General features: G+C 40.0%; 1 protein-coding gene across 1 annotated transcript; it reads left to right on the top strand.

Moving 5' to 3' along the window:
• Nucleotides 1–202: 202 nt before the first annotated feature.
• ADGRF4 (adhesion G protein-coupled receptor F4) lies at nt 203–21,155 on the top strand. Its single transcript, XM_084890811.1, has 9 exons — nt 203–311; nt 8,502–8,610; nt 9,723–9,777; nt 12,399–12,550; nt 14,165–14,419; nt 15,527–16,909; nt 19,225–19,266; nt 19,691–19,750; nt 20,757–21,155. The coding sequence occupies exons 2-9, from the start codon at nt 8,524–8,526 to the stop codon at nt 20,802–20,804; spliced, it is 2,082 nt and encodes a 693-aa protein (XP_084746937.1). The 5' UTR covers nt 203–311; nt 8,502–8,523; the 3' UTR covers nt 20,805–21,155.
• Nucleotides 21,156–22,621: the final 1,466 nt, after the last annotated feature.

Below are 22,621 nucleotides of genomic sequence, written 5' to 3'. Positions count from 1 at the left end.
CTCTGCTTCAGACAAGAGAAACCTGTAATTTCTCTTAGGCGTGCTTGACGGACCCAGGCGGAGTGAATCACAGACTTACACAAGACTTGAAACCACGGCCAGTTTTCCAGTTCTCACGTCGGCCTCTCACCACGGGCGGCGGGTGTGCACAGGGTCTCCTGGATTTCTCCTTCAAACCATGGAGAAGAAGGACCGCAGCCCCTGAAGGGGGACCGTGGGAGGTGCCGAGGCAGGTGCGCGTGATGGTGGGGCACGGAGGTGGGAAGCTCAGCGCCGACCTGCCTGCCGGGCTGCCGGATCTCCTGGAGGCCGTGAGTACACCTGCCACGCCAGGATTGTCTTTACTCGTGTTCCAGAGCAGTGAAGAGTGTGATTCGGAGTGGTGTTTTCTGAAATGCTTGATTATGTAGGGATCTTTCCTGACATTCTGTAGAGATCAACTAGCTCAAGGTTAGAATATTTCCTGTCTCCTTTACATGTGTTTTTCTTTAAAAAGCCATGTATAGCCCAATTGGTGTTAGGGCATCATCCTGATTGGATCCCCAGTCAGGGAACATACAAGAATCAGCCAACGAAAGCATAAATAAATGCAACAATAAGGCGATCTCTCTCTCTCTCTCTCTCTCTCTCTCTCTCTCTCTCTCTCTCTCTCATCAATGAATACAAAAATTAAATAAGTAAATGAAATAAAAAAAATAATTTGTTAGGCTCTAATTGCTCAGTCCTAAGAGTGAAAGTGCAAAACACCTTGTCAGGCAATTAAACTGTCTGTTCTCCGATTGCCCCCTTGCTTGAGCAATTGGATGAGCAAACTAGCTAGCAATTCCCTTCCTTTAGGCTGAATGTAAGCTAGATTTTTAATTTTTATTTTTTAATAAATATTTATTGTTGAAAGTATTACATAGATCCTAGATTTTTAAAATAAAGCACTCTCTATTAGCTTGTTCTTAAATCCTTGCAAGTTGATCTAAGGATGAAGCTGTCTTTATATCAACTTACAAGGAAATATTTCCTACAATTCAAAGTTGCTAAAAGGCACCCTCCTCCTTTTGAGTGGCCTCTAGTGTGGCACTTGATGGTTTATGTCTCTTATCCTCTGAGGTCAATCGTGGGAACGCAAATATGTTGCATCAAAGGGTGCGATTTTTTTAGTGTCAGCACTCGAGTGACGCTTTGTTCATGGAGCAAAGCAATTGCTTAGTATGTCAGTTTCTTTAAAATCATCTGAGCATCACCATAGTTGCTGAAACCATGAATGCCTTTGAACCCCGAAATTATGTGATTCTTCAAACTTGTCAGGATTTAAACCCACACTGCAATTCTCAGGAAAGGTACTGAGCTACAGAGAGATTGGCTGGAAGCCGTCTACAATAGCCCAGGATGCGAGGATTCTGGTTCTAATAGATCATTTACATCTTTCTTTCCGCCAAGGCTCGTTATGAACCGGCTCCTCCGGGGCCGGGGAGGAGTGGCTGCCTGCATTCTGTTATTGAGGCCAACAAACTCAGCAACAACCGGCTTGGCCATCTGGCTATAGAATCAGAGTTCTAATTACACTAGTGGCATGGATGGGACATACAGTTATGAAATTAGGCTGCAGGAAACGAAGCACAGATACACACCCCCAAATGTGGGTCACCTAACTCTTCCTCCAGTTAGCCCTTTCAGAACTGGTCCTTCCCATTCATGAGACTGGCCAAGAAGTATGAGGTGAGCTGCTGCCTGGAAGTTAGCAAACAATGGGGAATGTGCCCTCCCTGTCACCTTGGGGTGAAGTTCAATGAGGAGAAGCACTTTGGGAAGTTGTCCACTTTGTTTACAGGAATTCCCATCGAGGTCCCCTCCAGGTGTTGTTTTGCATGAAGAGTTTTGAGAGGTCAGACCTTGAGAGGTCCTCCTTCCTCCCTGACTGCTGTTACAGTTCCCAGGCTGTGGCTTTTCCCATTTTCTTTTTGAGAGTCCTGATGCCAGCTCTCACTCAGCGTGTTGAGACAGGCCGGGGGCCTCCAGCTGGGTGAGTCATCCGAAGAAGCTCCGGGACCCACGCATACTAAGTGTAGTTCTGAATTCCAACTCATTCAGAAACTCAGCTCTAAGTACAAGGAAGCTGGGGCCAATAGGAGCTGCTTGCACTGCATGCTCATGGCAGACAACACTCACCAGGCCTGACGTTGTTGCTTTCTGCCCCTAGGCGGGACCTTAATCCTTTTTAATATAAGCTCCAGGTAAAAGGAGGTCCATAGTAGGCTGGGAGCATTTCAACTCAAATTACCACATTCCAAAATTATCTAGAGTTGCAAATATGTTTGCCTGCCTCTCTGAGATTGAACAGTTGCCCTGTGGTTTTAAAATGAACACTTTAGCCCTGGCTGGTTGGGCTCAGAGGGTAGAGTGCTGGACTGTGGACTGAAGGGTCCCTGGTTCAATTCCAGTCAAGAGCACATGCCTGGGTTGTGGACTCAATCCCCAGCTGGGGGTGTGCAGGAGGCAGCCAATAGATGATTCTCTCTCATCATGGATGTTTCTATCTTCCTTTCCTTCTCCCTTCCTCTCTGAAATAAATAAAAATATATTTAAAAAATAAAAATAAAACCAACACTTTAGAAGCTGCCATCCCTTACAGTCATTCATTCTTTCTCTTGTCCACAAATGTATCTCTCATGTACCTTATGCTCTGGAAGGTGCAGGGGACAGAAAAACTGTCCACTGTATTCACATCATGACAAATGGTATCATGATTTATTTTTATGTTTTATTTTTGCCTATTCCACTAACTGCAGCCCAATTCCTCTTAGGCTCTGGGGCTAAAGTAGTGAAGTCTTGCGCTCTGTGGACCTACTGTCATTTTGGCTTAGGGCAGCGTTTTTCAACCGCTGTTCCGCGGCACACTAGTGTGCCGCGAGATGTTGCCTGGTGTGCCGTAGGTGCAGACAAGACAAGAATTTTATAATTTTTCACTATTTTGTTTACTTAATATTTCATAATAAAGTAATTATAAAATACTTTCTTTGTGTTTATTTGATTCCTATTCAAGAGAATTACTTTATATATAGTCAATATAGGCACAGAGTTAAATTTTTTAACATTTTCTAATGGTGGTGTGCCTCGTGATTTTTTTCATGAAACAAGTGTGCCTTTGCCCAAAAAAGGTTGAAAAACACTGGCTTAGGGTCTCAGCAGTGGTGTGGGAGGCACCCGTTGCTGGGAATTCCCTGGAAGGAAGATACTGAGATACATTTCTTCTGGGACGATTGTATCTACTTATATTTTTCTTTAAGTCTGTGAGGCCAGCAAATGCTATTTTCTCTCTGTTAGATCAGGGAGCCTGGCTTCCATTCAGTAGCTTAGAATGCTGTTTATTATCAGGTTAAGAGTCATAAGTGGGTGGTAGTGGATAATCACACATTTGGTGCAGAGAAGGGCGGGGGGGGGTGGGTGGAAGCAGGGATGAGGAATTCAGGACGTTATTTTCCTAGGTCCCGAGAAGCTATCAAACCAGGTTGCTTGTTGCTTTTATGGCTGAAATGTCATCTTTCAGACACTTTGGAAACGAAATGCAGAGTTGCCTTTATCAGGTGACTAGCCAAGAAGCTGGAGGGAACTTCTTTGTAAAGGTCAGATACCTCATTATATACAAAACTACCACAGGGAGTCCTTTGACATCTTGTTTCCTCTCCCTCATTTTTATTCTCGTTTGTGAGTCTGTCTTCCCTTCCCTGCTGATCATTCCAAACTTCTGATTGCCAAGCCACTTGGTGCCTGCATTCCCTCACCTCTCCACTTGGAGCATCACGTTTCAGTATACCTCTGCCTCGTTTCACAGATTAAAGATGATCTGTCCACAGCCCCTTTCTTTCAGGATTGACTAAAGCCCAGACTTACTTGCTAGTGGGCGACTGTGGTCCAGTGTGAGTAGCTTAGGAGCTCACAGGGAACTGGCGTGTGGTAGGTGCCCAATAAATGTAATGGAGTCAGAGCCTGGCTAGGTTAATGTGTTACACTCCATGGTAGCAATGTGTCCTCAAATAGCAGCCTTAAATTCCCCAAAGTGCTTTTGATGATCAACTAAATTTGGCAAAACCTGGGTCAGTCTTCTTACTGGAACGGCTCTCAGAGTCTATGCTATGCATCTGTGTGGGTGAAGGGGCAACTGTGATGCTGGTATGCGATGTTTCCCAAACTGATCTGATCTTGGAACCCCTCAGGTCTTTGTGAGATCAGTGATCCAGAGAACCCACTTTAGGACACATGTTGGCCAATATAATAGACACAAACTCTGTATCGTTTTCTTACTAAGAGTAAAGCAGGTAAACTTACTGAATTCAGAGAATATTTAAGTCAGTGGGTACCAATGTCCTCATTTAAGGTTTTCTTCCTTTTTTTTTTTTTTAATTTAAGTTTGGTGGGTGTTACAAACCGTTGGCAAACAACTGGTGGGTCCTGGGCATAAACATGCATATTATAGCACTATCCTACCAGAATTACTAGTTACTGTTTTTATTTTCCTCCATTTGGGTATGAGGATCTTCATTGACTGATTGACTGATTGATTGTTAATATCCAAAGTTTATTTTATAAATGTACATATGGGGGTCCATAAAAATATGAGACCCTGCCAAAACCGGTTTGACTCAGTGAATAGAGCATCGGCCTGTGCACTGAAAGGTCCCAGGTTCAATTCCGGTCAAGGGCATGTACCTTGGTTGCAGGCACATCCCCAGCGGGAGGTGTGTAGGAGGCAGCTGATCGGTGTTTCTCTCTTACCGATGTTTCTAACTCTCTATCCTTCTCCCTTCCTCTCTGTAAAAAATCAATAAAATATATTTTAAAAAATATATATGAGACCCTAGGACCTTGATTTAAATAGCCAGTGACAGTTCCCCGAACAGTATTAAGCCCAAGGAATTTGTGGAAATAGGGATTTCACAAAGACACAGAGTTTTTGCTGAATTGAACACACTGTAGAATCAGAGGTTAGTGAATGGTGTAGAGGCCATTTGAGCATAATGCACATGGAGCAATTCTGATTCTCCGTGTAGGAGAGGACATGACAGTGACTCCAGCCACTCTTCTCTAGGAACAAGCAAACAAGCAGGAGAGTTTATTTCTGTGAGATTCACATTGAAAAGCTTCTTCTGATGGCATTGCCATGTTTGCTGATATTCTCTGGGCAATCCACACTCCTCTTGTCACAGTTAATTGAATATATTTAGATCTTGTGTCCTTGTCCTTTTATTTCCCTCATTATTTCAAGAGACAACGTACTATATGCAGGCACTGTCTTAGGTATTAGAGAGGCACCTTATTTGTATCTGAAGATATTTTTCAGTTTGGAATCATGCAAAACTCAAAGTTCACTTGAACCGCTAAATCTTTAGCAGTGATAAATCTAAGAAAGTGTGCTTCCTTCACTCTCTTCTATAAAATACCAACCTCTGATTTTGGATTACGCTGGCTTCTTTTTAATTTTTAAGAGGTTTCCATCCTCAGAACCCTCTGCTCTGCTTGCTCTCTGCTCTGCAGAGCGCTCTGGCTTTTGGCCTCAGTCATTATTGGATTCTGATGGGAGGGCTCCCATTCAACTCTTTCTGGTAGAAAAAAAAAATAACATAATTGGGCCTAACTTGAAAACATCTACCCATCTGGCCCATGCTTGCCAATTAAACTGGGCAAAAATAAAAATGTTATAACATCATAAACATTTACCACCCCTCCCCAACACATTTATAATAACTGAAGGAAATTTACCATATAATTATCATACCGAATGGTATGTGGGTTACCTACAGTAGACTATAATAATATGAATGATCAAGTAGAAAATTCATTAACTCAAACCCCCCAAATACCCAAATGTACTCAGTTCCAAGTTTGTGTTTCTTATGGTCATGCTTATGATTTATTTTGCATATACTATATTTCTGCTAGTATACGTTGCCGCAACCTTTTACAGTGGGTTCAGGTCGACGCACAAATGAATACACTATACAAGAAATATGAATTTAGAAGGCATGGGGGCCAAGTGGAGACCTCTCTCTTGGAGAGGCACACTGAAACCTGGCCTTATTCACTTTTGATTCAGTTTTGGATACACATCTTGCCCTCAGAAAAGCACAGCAAACAGGTCACAGACAGACCTCTCTAAGGTCAATAAAGATCAGTAAAGATCAGTAAGGTTCAGTAAACCTTTACTTTGAGGCTATTAGGTCAGGAAATTGCTTCAAGCAGCCACTATCTCAACACAGCCCTACTAAGTCCAAGGTCCATCAGCCTTCTGAATTCCTTGGTGCACTCTTATGACAGTATTGAGAAAGCAGTGGCTTTCTGCATACATTTTTAGTTTATGTGAATATATAAAATGCATTATTATTTCCTAATGTTCCGAAAAGAGTATAATGATCTACATAAAATCTCATGACTACTGGTACTTGAATCCTTTCAGGATCTTCACACCTTGAGGCCCTAGCACTGCTTGGGGAAACCTTTTTGGGCTCCCTAATTCACACAACATCTAATCACATCTCTAGCAAGATTAGCTTATGCAAAGTTCCTATACTGGAAACTTAGAGTAAAAGTGGCCCTTCTATGCAGCCTTAGATAGAAGGTACCATTGCTTATAAATGCCTGCCATTGGCTTTCCTTCCCTCATCTAACTGCATTTCAAACCACAGTCTCCAGGTAGAGGAGAATTGCATTTATCTTCAGCATCATTCCTATTATTTGGTTCTGAATATAGGTATCTTTTCTCCCTGATACATGTACCCAGGCAAGGAAATTTCAACATAATTGTAAAGAATAGCAAAGAGAAAGGATCAAAATTACCACTTTAATGGGAAAAGTGAACAATTTTCAACTAGGTAATGACAATAAAGTATTGTGCTAGTTGTGTGGCTCTATTTTTTTTCAGTTATATATGGATATATATATATATATATATATACACACACATAAACATATATTTATCAGTATACACTGAGTCACAATATAAGATCTCTTTCTTATTGTGTCATATTAAAAATTTGTGCAACCTACAGATACACAGATGAAACACATGGATACATTTAAGACAATCTATACTGGTTTTTCAGGTACTTCTTTTTGTGATCATCATTTAAAAATTCATCTAAATAATATTTACATTGCAAATTGCTTAGTGTGCCCATCCATCAATGAGAACTATATAAATGAGATCTTCTTTCCACCTACATTATAAGATCAGGAATTCTGCACACATATCTCAACACTTATGTAAGTCTATTATCGCATTTTGCCGGTCAATCATTCTGCCATATTTACTTTCCTCTGCCCAGACTTGCTCTACAAGACATTAGTATAAATCAAAATACTTTCCCCTGTTCAATAGTTAGGAACTCAAAGATGATTTTAAACTCAAAGACATTTTGGAAACTTCCATATGAGTGCCTGTGTCTCATCATCTCAGCTGAAGGCTCACTGGAGTCATAAAAACCATCTTAGTCTTGACTCCACCCAGGAACTGTTTGACTGCAGATCAGTGAGTTTCATCTGCTGCCTGGCCACAGATTGCCTTGGGAGCCTAGAGAGATCAAAGTAAGTTAATGTCCATTTGACCATAAAGGGATTTTTCTTTTCTGAAGGCTAGGTGTCTGCCAAGCCTTATTCATTAGGTACGATATATTGATAGCCTCTCTTCCCACCATCAGTTTGACTTTTCTTTGTTCCCCACTGGACACCCTTTAAGAATAAAGAGATTAACAGTTCTCCACCCAAACTGAAAGATGAGACAGAGGGCCGAAAACCAGGACTACAGGCTTTATTAGAAGAGAAGGACTCCTGCCGGGCTGTCCCACAAGAAGGGAGTAGCCACATGTGCAGAGGGGAACACACCTTTTGAGGGAAGGAATGGGAAGGGATGGGGCTTAAGGTACTCAGCACACGCTGATTGGTGGTCCAATGTACAGTGCATATAAGGTGTCTGGTTAGGTGCTCAGGAATATCCAGGCCACAGGTGCAATTTAAGTCATACTCCATCCATTAGTTAGGGGAAGGAGGATCTATCACAAACCTCCTGGTTGAACTCTTGCCTCCACCATTTTTCATATGAGTGACTTTGGTTCATAGTTGTTCAAGTCTTGTGCCTTAGTTTCTCCATTGATAACATGAAATCGGTAATAATATACTGTACCACATGATTACATAAATTTACTGCAGTGAAAGTGCTTAGAACAGTGATTAGCAAATAAAAGTTCTTGAACATTTTATTATTAAAGAAAGTTGTGGGTTAAATAAGAAATGCTGCCTTGGTGAACACATTTTTCCTGGTATTTCCATCATTCCTACTACTGTTTGTATATAGGTCAATAGTTAATAGACAGTCTGTTTTTTCCTGAGGTAGGTTGTTTGGTATAAATATCTCAAAGTACCGAATGGGATTACTCAGTGGTTGGTTTTTCTGTGAAGCATTGTGCTAGTTGGGTGGCATTATCACCTTCAGCAGGCTACACCTTCTTTCTCTATTGCAGGTGAAGATCCTAATGTGTGAAAATGAAGTCCCAGTCAACCATGATTTGCTGTTTAATGTTATTCCTGACCACAGAATGTTCTCTTTATAGGGCCAAGATCCACATAAAAGTAAGTAGAATGTTCTCACTGTAGATCCAAAATCCCCATGGGAAAACTGGCAGTTCGTCTAGATGGCTAGTTTTATGATAAATAACATGCCATATTAAAGACATTCCAAATGACTGCCATTTTACTCTTACTGACAGTAGTTTTCTAGAGACAGGAAGAAAGAAAATGTGAGAGGTGGCTGGGACTTGCAACAGTAAAGTTTGGAGGTACAATAGGGTACAACAATATAGTAGAAAAATCACTTTCCAACCGTAGAGAATGTAGAGAGGCAGCAATTAAAAGAAGAAAGTACAGTCATGAGCTTTTTAATGATGGGGATATGTTTTGAAAAATGCATCGTTAGGTGATTTAAGTCATTGTGCAAACACCACACAGGGCACTTACACAAACCTAGATGGTACAGTGTATTACCCACCTACGCAAATAAATAAATAAATAAATACGCTACATGGTGTACCACAGTCATACACATGGTCCATCATTGACAAAAACATCATTAGGCAGGACATGACTGCACTATCCTGGCAGCTGGGTAGTTGAAAGATTTAGATTCAGACCTTAACTTTGTTTGATTCTTGTTAATTACACAAGTTGATTCACTTTTCTGAATTTTAATTTATTTATCTATAATATGAAGGGTATTTTTTTCCCTTTAGATAAACTTTATAGTTCTTTATAGCTATACAATAATTTGTGATTCCATTATTACAACCTAATGCTTACTTCTAGTACCAGTTCATTTCTATTTTTCTCAATATACGCTGGAGTACATTCGCTGCATTTCACAGTTACAGTGAAGATAGGCAGAGGAAAGCTTAGTGCTGAAATTGTCATCTGTGTGGTCTCTCTGAATACTTAGACTTTCCGAAAGATGGATGCAATCCACTAACTTGACCTTTAGAGCCCAGGTGACCAGCATCAAGGTTCTAGCCCTTCTTGGAGGGCAGCGTGCTCCTTCAGCAAGTTCTTGCGGTATCAGCACATGAACCTGCTGCATTTTTCTTCCTAGTCCTGAACACATTTTCTCTTCACATCCACGTGGAGCCTCTAAGTTAAGATGAGTGAGGAGAATTCCACAGTAAAGAGGACCTTTGGGAATTTGTGTTTTACAGGATGGAGATAAACAGCAACATCCTGAAGAGAAACCCAAGACTGGAAGGAAACAAGGTATGTGGCTACAGAATAGTCTTCTTCTTCCATTGCAAGCATGTCCCCAGACCATGAGTGTTCCAATAAAATATAAAAATCTCTAATAAGTTGTCAGTGTTTACCAATAGTGATAAATTTTCTTACAAATATACCATTATCCATAGCATAGTCAATGAAGAAAGTTGACAAATATTCACAGATTCTAGAACAGTAGATAAGTATTCATTTAAAAATACACTAGGAAAATCCATTGGAACTAACAAGTTAACAAGAGGCAGAAGAGGGAAAAGGATATTATTCATTCATTTTTTCATCCAAAGATATTTTTGTATTGCTTAACCATATGTAATGTTTTGGTGCTAAGAGATATGTTGAAGTGATGTCAGATAGATATTGTATTAGCGAGACTGGTCACCCTTGAGAAGTGAAAGAAAAAATATAAGTAATTATTAGTCATAAAATAGTGAAATCACGTGATTCTCGCCCAAATAATAGGAATAAACTGGATTCTGCACATTATGACCAACTCTATTTTGGTGGCAGATTAATCTCTACTTAGATATGGAATTGAAAAAAGAAAGAAGAGAAAATTGGAGATACTTTATTGAGCATTTTTAGTCGAAGTGCTGCCCAAGATGCTGTCTCTCATTTAATGTTTGTAACAACACCATGGTATCATCTCCAAATCATATAAACTGACAGGCACTCAGTTTAAATAACTGCCCAATTGATGCACTGGGTAAAACCACTTGTTTCCTTTCTCTGTGAGTGGAGTCACCCACAGAGCCATCCAAGACGAAAATGTGGGTGTATTCTTATCTCACAGCCAAATGGTCACCACATTATATTGATGTCAACACCTTCATAGCTCTCAGCCTCATTTACTTTTTTCCATTTCCCTGCCATCCTCCTAGGAATACTTCAGCAACTTCATTCCTGGGCTCTCTGCCTCAAGTCAATTCTCTCTACCCATGCGCCAAAATAAGCCTACCATCACGTTTTGTAAATAAAGTTTTATTGGAACTCAGCCATGCCCATTCATTTGCATATTTGCATAGACTGTATAGCCCATAGTGTTGAAACTATTTACTCTCTGGTGAGGATAGTCTTAGTTAGCAAATAAAAATATAGGATGTCTGGTTAAATTTATATTTCAGAAAAACAATGAGTAAGAATGCATGGGCCATATATACCCTAAAACATTATTCATTGTTTATCTGAACATTTTCCGTTGTCAATCCTCATGACTAGTGGATTCTGTATTTGCAAATTCCCCTATTCTTTTGATATGTATTCTTAATCTCAAAATTAATACTCACAGTCCATTCTCCATCACTCACAAAACAGCAACAACAACAACAACAACAAAAAAAATTGAGTCGGCCAGGTGCATGTTCCCAGCTGAGGTTAAACAAGTGATGCTCTGCCTTCTTGTTCCAGCTCTCTTACCATACACATTGTTTGGGTGGCCTAAGTAACGCCAGCTATTTTGCTTTTCTGTTGTTGATCTTGCTGTTTAATATGGCCCCAAGTATAGGGCAAAGTGCTGTCTAATGTTCCTAACTGAGCTGTGATGTACCTTCTGGAGAAAATACCTGTGTGCCCTAAGCTTTGTTTATATGCTACCATGAGTTATAGCACTTATTGTCCATGAGTTCAATGTCAGTAAATCAGCTCTTTATTATATAAGGTGACTTTAAATAAAACACACACATAAAACAAACATATAGCTGGAACCGGTTTGGCTCAGTGGATAGAGCCTCAGCCTATGGACTGAAAGGTCCCAGGTTCGATTCCAGTCAAGGGCATGTACCTTGGTTGCGGGCACATCCCCATTAGGGGATGTGCAAGAGGCAGCTGATTGATGTCTTTCTCTCATCGATGTTTCTAACTCTCTATCCCTCTTTCTTCCTTTCTGTAAAAAATCAATAAAATATAAAAATAAATAAATAAATAAATAAATAAATAAATAAATAAATAAAACATATATTGATACTGATCTGTTGAAAATTTTGCAAGCAGAAGATCCTAGAAACCTTGTATTCCCCTAGGAACGATGGGACGATGGCTCAGTATTTGTTGACTCAGTGTTTATGGCAGCAACTTCATAGAAAATAACTATTGCAAATAATGAGAATCAACTGTATCTGAAAAGATTAACATATATCTGAGCTTCCTGTGTTTTATTTGACATTTATATGATCCTTTACAGAAAAGTGTACAGATTCCTGCTCTATGCTACCGTTAATTATTTTTCAAAAACGAATTTATCTTGTTTTCTGGTAATGCACATGTTAGCACAGCATTCAAGGTCCTTTAGGAATTGACCACTGCTTCCCTCCCCCTCCTCATCTCTGGCCACTCTCCCCTCAGATGCTCTGAGGTAGCCTTTCTGAAAGACCTGTGACCCTCCTTTCCACCCACTGCCTAGACATCAGCTTCACAATCTGTCTGGCAGGTCTGTCTTGTTGCTGAGGACCCAGGTTAATATCACCTCTTTGGAAGCAACTTAAAATCCTCAGTATGAGTTTGATGCCCCCATGAAGTATGGAACTGTTAATTACTCTTTAATTACTCTCTCTCTCTCTCTCTCTCTCTCTCTCTCTCTCTCTCTCTCTCTCTCTCTCCTCTTTCTTCAGAGAAATGCCATGGACCTTGCATCACTTCATCCAACTGCAGCCAGCCCTGTGCTCAATCTTTTCGTGGAGAAATAGGATTTACATGTAACCAAAACAAATGGCAAAAATTAACTGAAACGTGTACAAGTCTTTCTGTGGAAACGCTCTTTCAGGTGATGTATTTGCATTTTATTAGCAATAGGAGCCAATCCCTCAGGAGGTGGTAGAGGCATTTTTAACATGTCATATAGAGCATGAGTCTCAGATTTAGGAATATCTACAGAATAGGTTAAATTTGTCTCTTCTTCCTTACCCAAACTCAGGTTCTCTCCTCACTCCCCACTCTCTCCCTCTCCCTTTCAGAATCGTTTCTTAAAAATCAGATCTGGCCCTGACTGGTTTGGCAAAGTGGATAGAGCATCGGCCTTCAGACTGAAAGGTCCCAGGTTCGATTCCAGTCAAGTGCATGTACCTTGATTATGGACTCATCCCCAGTAGGAGGTGTGCAGGAGGCAGCTGGTCAATGTTTCTCTCTCATTAATGTTTTTAACTCTCTATCCCTCTCCCTTCCTCTCTGTAAAAATTAATAAAATATATATTTTTTAAAATCAGATCTGAAACTCATTTACATAATGGTAAATGCTTGGAGGATAAAGTTTTAGCCCTTTTTTAAAAATATGTTTTTATTGATTTCAGATAGGAAAAGAGAGGGAGGGAGAGATAGAAACATCAATGATGAGAGAGAATCATTGGTTGGCTGCCTCTTACATGCCCCGTTCTCCTCCCCACTGAGGATGGAGTCCACAACCAAGCATGTGCCTTGACCAAGAATCAAAACCTGACCTCCTAGTTCATATTCAACCATTGAGCCATGCTAGTTGGGTAAAGTTTTTGCTCTAAATGTGGATTTGCATGTCTCTGGACTACCTAATTAATGAACTAAATGTGTCTAGAACCCAATTCATTTTTAATTTTGTTCTAATACTTTCAATAAGTTGCCCAGAAAAAGGAGTAATGAGTGACCCAAAAGGAATAGTAATGCAGTGGAAATAAAAAAACCTGAGTTAAAATGAAAATATCCTGTTTTATGTTCTTTCACTTAAGCACCATGTAAACCTACCTTTTCTCTAATCCCATAGAAGCACATGGATCTCTGCCTTTCATAAATCTTCAACTGTGACTCTGTAAGAGTCATGGAGGCCCTGCCACTTAGCATAGGTAGAGGTCTTTGCAACCCTAGTTGCATTCCAAAGGGAATTAAATGAAGTGTATTATTGCTTTGACTTATCCAAAGTCACATTCTGGGAGACTCTGGGTAAACATATGAGGGGAAAAAAGAAATAATTTATTCTAATTAGTGAACTCAGCTTTTTGAAATTGCAATCCCACTGTGTTCCGTGTTTGACTTGCCAATCTTCAACACCACCCTTGAAATTCCTCTTAATGTGGCTCCTCTTAAAAATATAATAATTACTGGACCAATTTTTTTCTAGAATTTCTCCACATCTCTGGGGAAAACTCTTAGAGTCTTGAGTTAAAGCCTCGGTCTTCAAAAGCAAACTCCAATAGGAAAAGAGATCTCTGTGGGAATTTTTATACAATCTCCTTTCTGTGTGAGAATTTCACCTTAACCTGTCTGTAACTCTCAGCATCTAAACCACATTTTAGGACCCCTTGCTTCTGGTCTATTTTCTTCATGTTGATCATTTTTGTGCCTTTATCTCATTCAGTCTGAGGCATGTTAGGTGTTTATTAATTTTTAATAAAACATCATTTTTTAAAAACAGGACTCGAAAAGTGTACCACGTCTTTCCATCGCAGCACCTTCCATAACCCTGCCCATTCTTGACATTCGCGCTCCTCCGGAGCCCCTGAAGAGCGTAGCGCAAGGAATCCTCAGGAATTGCCCGCAGGACTATGCTTGCATAATTGAAGCTGTGAAATCCTCCAAAGCCACGTCTGGAAATATCGCATTTATTGTGGAGTTACTAAAAAACATTTCTACAGACTTGTCTGTTAATGTTACCCACGAGAAAATGAAGGTAGATATTCTTTGTTAAACACCGACCATGATCTCCCCGCAAAGCTTGCACTTTAATAACAGTTTCAAATATATTTGCAGGGGAAAAACTATAACCACCACAGCAGATATAACATTAACAATTTTCACTTCAGTTTTTCACATGAATTCATTCAGGTTTATGGAAGTTGTCAAAAAGTTAGAACATCCCATATAATAAAACCCTAATATGCAAATAGACCCAACAGTGGTATAACTGGTTGCTGTGATGCACAGTGACCACCAGGGGACAAATGCTCAACGCAGGAACTTCCCCCTGGTGGTCAGTGTGCTCCCCACAGGGGAGTACTGCTCAGCCAGAAGCTGGGCTCACAGCTGGTGAGCAGTGCTAAGGACCCCTCAGTGACATCCCATGAGGGATCTTGGACTGTGAAAGGGCACAGGCCGGGATGAGGGACCCTCCTTCCCCCAGTGCACAAATGTCATGCACCAGGCCTCTAGTTTTTTACATATGTTTGTTGTATAGGATTAATATTTGCAGGAACATATCACATGGTGATAGCAGTGAGCAAGATCGTGTCGACTCTAGCATTTCCAAAAATTTATTCTGGAGAACATAATTGTTCTGAGAAATGTTAAGGGAGCTACCATTTCTAATAGGGAGATGCAACAAGTATAGGGACTCTAAATTAAAGTTAAGCAGATTTCCTTTTTTAGACCTTTTAATAAATAAATGAACTTTGGCACACTTTATAGGAGTGAGGGATATAGGAATATGTATTTCTTACACTTAAATTATTATATAATCTATCCCCAATCTCCTTCATTAAATAAACATTAATATCATATGGGAAGCTTGCGTTATATAGACTGCAGTTTGGAAATGCTGCCCTGGGCACATAAAAAAAAGCAGATAAACTTTATCTGTGATACATTTTATTTTTAGCATTCTTTTACTTTATCTTCCCTGCAGGCTTATCAGCATGAGATTCAATAAATGGGAAATTCCAAGAGAAATATGTCCAATAAGATCAGATCATTTGCCTCAACATTTTCAGATTTTAGAAACCAACTTTGTGAGAAATAACGTGTGAATCCTTGCTATCATATCCACTTTTCTCCATTGCAGAGCTACAGCGAGGTGGCCAACCACATCCTCGACACAGCAGCCATTTCAAACTGGGCTTTCATTCCTGACAAGAAGGCCAGCTCAGATTTGCTGCAGTCGGTGAATTTGTTCGCCCGGCAACTCCACCTCCGCAATGCCTCTGAGAACATTGTGGATGAACCCTTCATTCAGACGAAAGGGTTTCACCTCAGCCACAATACGTCGTTGGAGGAAAGTTTCAGATTCTCCGGGAACGTGAACAATACACCAGAGGAAATCTTAGGAATGATAGAGATTCCCAAGCATGATCTGTGGAAGCTACCACCAAATGCCTCCCAAGCCATCACCATAGCATTTCCCACCTTGGGGGCTGTTCTGAAAGAAGACCCCTTGCCCAATGTGAGTCTTCCCAGGCTGGTAAATGGCCTGGTTCTTTCGGTGATTTTACCAGACAGATTAAAGCAGATCATACTCACGTTTGAGAAGATCAATAAATCCCAGAGTGCTAGGGCTCAGTGTGTTGGCTGGCATTCCAGGAAAAGGAGATGGGATGAGAAGGCGTGTGAAAAGACGTCGGATATTAAGAACAGTGTGAAATGCCGGTGTAACTACACCAATGCAGTGATGTCTTTTTCCATTCTAATGTCCCCCATATCGATAGATGACAAAATCCTGGATTACATCACCTGCATTGGGCTCAGCGTCTCCATCCTTAGCTTGGTTCTTTGTCTGCTCATTGAAGCCATGGTGTGGTCCCGGGTTGTTGTGACAGAGATATCATACATGCGCCACGTGTGTATCGTGAACATAGCCGTGTCGCTCCTGACTGCGAATGTGTGGTTCATCATATCCTCCAACTTTAGCAAAAAGGCCTGGGACCACAAGTGGTGTGTTGCAATGACATTTTTTAGCCACTTTTTCTACCTCTCCCTGTTTTTCTGGATGCTCTTCAAAGCTCTGCTCATCATCTATGGAATATTGGTAGTTTTTCATAGGATGATGAAGTCCCGCATGATGGCCATTGGTTTTGTCATTGGCTATGGGTTCCCACTGATCATCGCTGGCACCACAGTTGCTATTACAGTGCCAAAGAAAGGCTACATGAGACATGATGCCTGTTGGCTTAACTGGGACAATACCAAAGCCCTTTTAGCATTTGCCATTCCAGCCTTGGTCATTGTGGCCGTGAACCTTCTTGTGGTTTTGGTTGTTGCCATCAACACTCAGAGGCCCTTTATCGGCAGTTCCAAGTCTCAAGATGTGGCCATAATTAGGAGGATCAGTAAAAATGTTGCCATCCTCACCCCACTGCTGGGACTGACCTGGGGTTTTGGGGTAGCCACTCTCATCAAAGGCAATTCCTTGGTATTCCACATAATCTTTGCCCTGCTCAATGCTTTCCAGGTAAGTTCCAAAAGGGAGACTTACTTTATTAATTAATGTTATTGATTAATATTTCACTGACAAGATGTTATTTTCTACTTTGTTATTCCAACAAAAATGGCTATGTTTTAAATACATAGAACACAAAATATTTCTTCCATTTCCCTCCATATCTTAGAGACATTTAGATGTGGCATCTCTCACCCTGTTGTTTATAAAGTTACATTGAATTTGTCAGGCTCTGGTTGGGTGAAAATTTCCTTCCTTCTCTCCTTACTGAGCCACCTGTATCCCTCCTAAAGTTTCCATGGCAGAAAAAGTTAACCCACACTTATGGATGTCAGAGATGTGTGAGGCTATACTCACGTGTCAGGCCTCCAAGCAAGCACAATGTGTATCCTTTCTCAAGTACTTTGAGAACTCAGTGAAATGAATCATTTCCCATAGTGTGCCATTCTCTTTGAGTGTTAACCAGTCAGGGGTTCCCATGCCTCTCTCCCCTGGGATGTAATTGTAGGTTGCCATTCATAGGACTGAATCCTACAATGTTTTACCTGATCCTAGGAAAGTCACTTCTCTCAACGTTCCATCTGTAAGATAAAAAGATGGATCTAATATGATCTCTATTGTCTTTTATTCCTTCACATACTTGATTGGCATGATGATCCATCTAAGAGCTGTTTTACTTCATTTGGCTGCTAAGCTTACACATGTGGGAAACTGTCATTGGCCAGACTACTTCCCATACCTATGGGTAACAGAAAATCTGGCAAGTTTATATCCTTTTTTTAAAAAAATATATTTTTATTGATTTTTTACAGAGAGGAAGAGAGAGAGATAGAGAGCCAGAAACGTCAATGAGAGAGAAACATCGACCAGTTGCCTCCTGCACACCCCACACAGGGGATGTGCCCACAACCAACGTACAAGCCCCTGACCGGAATCGAACCCGGGACCTTTCAGTCCACAGACTAACGCTCTACCACTGAGCCAAACCGGTTTCGGCTATATTCTTAATTATGTTTTAAATCAGGGGTTGGCAAACTATGGCATGTTGCTTGTTGTAAATAGTATTATTGGAACACAGCCATACTCAATCATTTACATTTTGCCCATGGCTGTTTTTGAGCTACAATGGCAAAGCTGACATAGTGGTAACAGAGATTGCATACCCTGAAAGCCTAACATATTTATTATCTGCTTGTACTAAGCAAAAAGGAAAAAAAAAAGTCTGACTAGTATTTAAATAATAACTGCATAATACAGTGTTCCTATTAACATGTCATTGCTACTATATTTAGAAATTTGGTACAAAATACATATAAAGCAATGAATTATATATCTTACTCATAAATATTTAATAACTATAGAGACTATTTGTTTCACTTGTTCCCTTGCATTACTTTAAAGAGAAACCTTTGACTTAAGTGTTGTTTTGTTGTTGTGTTGTTTATTTATTTGCTTGTGATTTGAAATCAAAAGCTCTTACATTCACATTATACTTCCCCAACTCTGGAGGAGAGAAGGATTTTCACCAGTTACTCTGGTGACAAATGACTTCATCCTATTCTTACTTTGCAACTTAATTAAACCTCAGAATGTTCTGTGGTTTTGTTCAGATTATTTATCAGTATTTTTCTCATTTCTTGATAGAAAGAAAAATACTAAGGCACTTGTGACTCACATTTTACAATTTCAGTCTTCTGAGCAGTGGTTTTTCACCATGAAAAAACCAGATTTACTCTACTCTCATGGCAAGATGCAGATTTTTCTTGGATATCAACTCCCAACATTTAAAAAGATTGGCTTCCAATGATTGTGACTTTATAGGTGACCAAGTGTTTAAATTTGAGGAGACTCTGACCATATTGGTTTTTGTAGTTTCTCTTTTATTCAGAAACTTCTTCCACCAGCCCAGAGAATTTGGTGTGAAAATAGTCTAGACTACAAGTTTCATTTTCTCAGGATACCTTTTATTATAGTGACTTTGAGTTGCAAGATCCCATGTCATGTCTCATTGTCATCATGAGGAAGAACAGCTCACTTAATATTTGGGAAGAAAGTAAACAGATTTAATGAGGTTGAAAACTCTATCCTACATTGATAGCCACTTAAGAAATACCAACCATTATCATGCACAGATATGAAGGTAATCCTCTTTCTTTGAGGTGCACTCAAGAAAATATACATCAATACATTTTTATCTAAATCAGTGGTAAGTGAAGTTTTCAATACCTGATAACATCCTAGAGATATCAAAATGTGTGGTATGAATATAACAGCTGGGATGTTGACCGCAAAACTCTCCCTCATACTTCTGTTGAATTTTGCCACAGGGGTTCTTCATCTTGCTGTTTGGAACCATTATGGATCACAAGGTAATTTGAATTTGTTTCACTCATTGTAAATGATTTTCATATGACTGAGGGAAGCAGGAGGAAGAAGCAGGTTTAATCAGAGAGCAGGGTTCAGGGGAGTTGAGTTAGAGGGCGGGGTTCAGGGCATCAGCTAGGAGAGGGAAAGGAAAGAACTCTATTCTCTCATTCCCAGCACATCATCAAGTCAACAGGAGGCTATATGTGAACACAGCTGATGAAAAACAATTAAAACCATACCTACAATTTAAATCTTAATAGTAAATCTCATTACACCACACCTTTACAATTATCTAAGCATTATTATTTGCCAAACATGTGCTAAGCCAGCTGATGCTGCTTCTGCCAGTGTGACTGGTCCCAAGTTCTAAGGCATGAACTGGGTATTGGGGATATTGTCATTTCTTCACTGTCATTGGTTCTGCAGATAAGAGATGCTTTGAAGATGAAGATGTCTTCACTGAAGGGGCCAGCAAGAGTAGCAGAGGTAAGCCTCTCTCTTTTGGTCTCAAAACTGGAGGGTCAGTGTCCTCAAGCAGAGACAAATATTATAGGTTAGTATTCATTATTTTACAGCATAGAAAATCATTAGGTCTACCTTAATTCATTCATTTCTTCATTCAACAAATATTGCAGTATCCTGCTAAAGCTTAAGTGAAGCAGAATATACTCAAGAGAATTTTCCACATTGGATGTACAATATTTCAACCTGACATTTGGACCACTAAGTTGAGACAACATGGACCCTGTATCATAGATTCATAAAATGCTAGTGGGTGGAAATGAGAAATAAGTCAGCTTACTCATTTCATAGGTAAGGAAACCAAGGCTCAGAGAACTTGAGACTTGCCCAAAGCTATCCAGTAAACCATGGGAATTAACATTCTGCTTGCTCAGGATTCTTTTAGTAAACCATACTCCCTTGGATTAATGTGTCTGTGTTCTTATAGATTTTGAAGATGACTTTTGTCCAAGCTACTTGTCTTTTAAGATACCAACTTGCTACATTGCTATATTAATTATAAAGAAGCCATTCATTCAACTAACAGTTTCTCAACAAGAACTACTTCCTTAAAAACAAACAAATAAATAAGTTTCTGGACACAGTAGGAATCAGCATTAATGGTTAGCTGATATTGAGTATAACTTTTAACATAGTTCACCAATTCTATGATAGACATTCTCTTCACCTTTTAACATTTCTGAAATTGGAATGTATTTTACTGTCAGTGGGATGTTATAGTTTAATGGGCAATTTCTTTTTCTTTCTTGGTGGGACATAAAAATAAAAATAATGATGTAGCTTCCAAAGTTAGATTCAGTGAAAAATGGTAACTTAATTCTGTGTAAATGTGTCAATGTAGGTCCCTCTCTGTGTGTCTTCATTTTTACATGTTTATGTCTAGGCAGGCATATACATACATATAAATATATGTGCATTTGTGTCAATGCAATTACTCATTGACATCACTGTTATTTTTGTTCGTATTTAGAATGCATCATTAAGTCCAACCAATGGATCTAAATTAATGAATCGTTGAAGATGAGATGTGAGTATTAACAACTCAAGGAGAAACTTCACCTGCAAGTGTGACAGACCACTCACTGCCCTTTGTGAGCACACTCTTTCCTACTCAGTGATGCTGGAGTAAGGTGGGAAGGAAATAGATGGACATAACCTTTCAGAGATCAGAAACTTCTTGATCGACCAGCACATAAATGGAAATATGCACATCTTCTTTAAAACCTACAGAATCAACTCCAAGCACACTTGTTTCTGTCTTCAATGAAAGGATGCTGTCATCATATCTGCACTGATACAGGATACACCCTTGCTGTCCACAGTGCTCACACACCTAATTCCATTTGGCCAGTGAGTGGTGACCTGAACAATAAACCGATTATCCAGAAGAAAGACTTCATTGATTGAAATCACAAAGCAACAAGCCTGTCTCTCCATAATGAAGTTAAGGCCAGAATCATTCCTAAGCAGGCCTGGGTGGAGTTATAGCAAATTAGCTGTCTACTCACAGTCAACCCATGAGACATTTCTACACAAGGAAAAACAAATATTAAGCATCCATGAAGGGAAGAAGAAGTGACAAAATGGCAGACTAAAGCCTGAGAGGGATAGGGAGATGTGGGCAGGAAGGATCAATCTTGGTATGGTTTCATCTTGGCGAGTTTCATGGCTTTTCTTCATGGATATTCATGGGTCTCAGGTTTTGTTTGTAAGAGCCACCTGGCAACAGGCACATACTCTTTTACATTCCTTTTCATTCTCAGTCATGGCCCATATATTCAGCAATGGGGCAAGGCAAAGGCAAATCTTAGGGAACTAAAGAACCCTAAAGGGATGCCATCTGTTCCAGATTCTAAAAACCTGATGTGCTGGTGTTCAGAGAGAGAGAGGGAGAGTAAGGAGAGCTTTGTTATACACATTGACTGGCATATGTGGGTGCTGGGAAACCAGAGGGAAACACTGGCATATTACTCTTAATTAAGCATCTTTACATTTGAGTTTTTATCTGAGCACTTTAAAAGGGAGGAGGGAGGATTTAGTAGAACTTTACAAAGGTTAACTCTCCCCCATTTTCTAGCCTCTAGGGTGGGATATTATTATTACATTTATTGATTACATTTATTGATCATCTGAACTAACTCAATTTACTATTGAGAGTTAGTTCAGATGATCAATAAATGTAATCAATAAATGTAATAATTTATTACTGAGAGTTAGTTCAGATGATCTGTTAAAGTTGACCTTTCCAATTAAGTCCCAGTTTGAGCTGTTAGGGAGTTCATTAGATTGTCTCAGCAGGAGGCCCTTTCCTTCTGGGCATTGTATATCCAGCCATTCTAGAGAAGAGGAGCATGGTTGTGGTCTTATACCCAGCTAGTGGCTTTAGTAAAACTTGGGGGGAAAACAGTAGAAGGCAAGATCAGGAATTACACTGCTTAGTAGTACTGGGGATGTGCACAAGGCTTAGACCCATATTAGGAGGAAGTGTAGAAAAGAGATAAGAATGCACTAACAATTCTCCCCAAAGAAATCCACAAAAATTTCCAACGTCTATTTTTGAACCTATGAGTGGGGGGTGGGGGGGGGGAGGTGAATTAAAGGTATCCTCCTCTCATCGCCCAGGGCCTCATAAATTGTAATTGGGACTATGCTTTCACATCTGGATGCATGTGATATCAGAAGAGTTCAGAAACAATAGCTGGCACGATGGCAGACCATGCTGGGGCCCAACAAGCATTAGAGGACAGGGACAGAAAATTCATACTAAGTGATCCTTCCAAGTCCAGAATGGAGAGCTGACACCATGAGGAAGGTCTTCCAGTAGAAATCAGAGAT

Source organism: Pipistrellus hanaki (assembly GCF_964339955.1).
Source record: "Pipistrellus hanaki genome assembly, chromosome: 7".
Classification (NCBI taxonomy): domain Eukaryota; kingdom Metazoa; phylum Chordata; class Mammalia; order Chiroptera; family Vespertilionidae; genus Pipistrellus; species Pipistrellus hanaki.
Note: the sequence above shows the minus strand (reverse complement) of the source record. Positions and strands in the feature narration are given on the sequence as shown.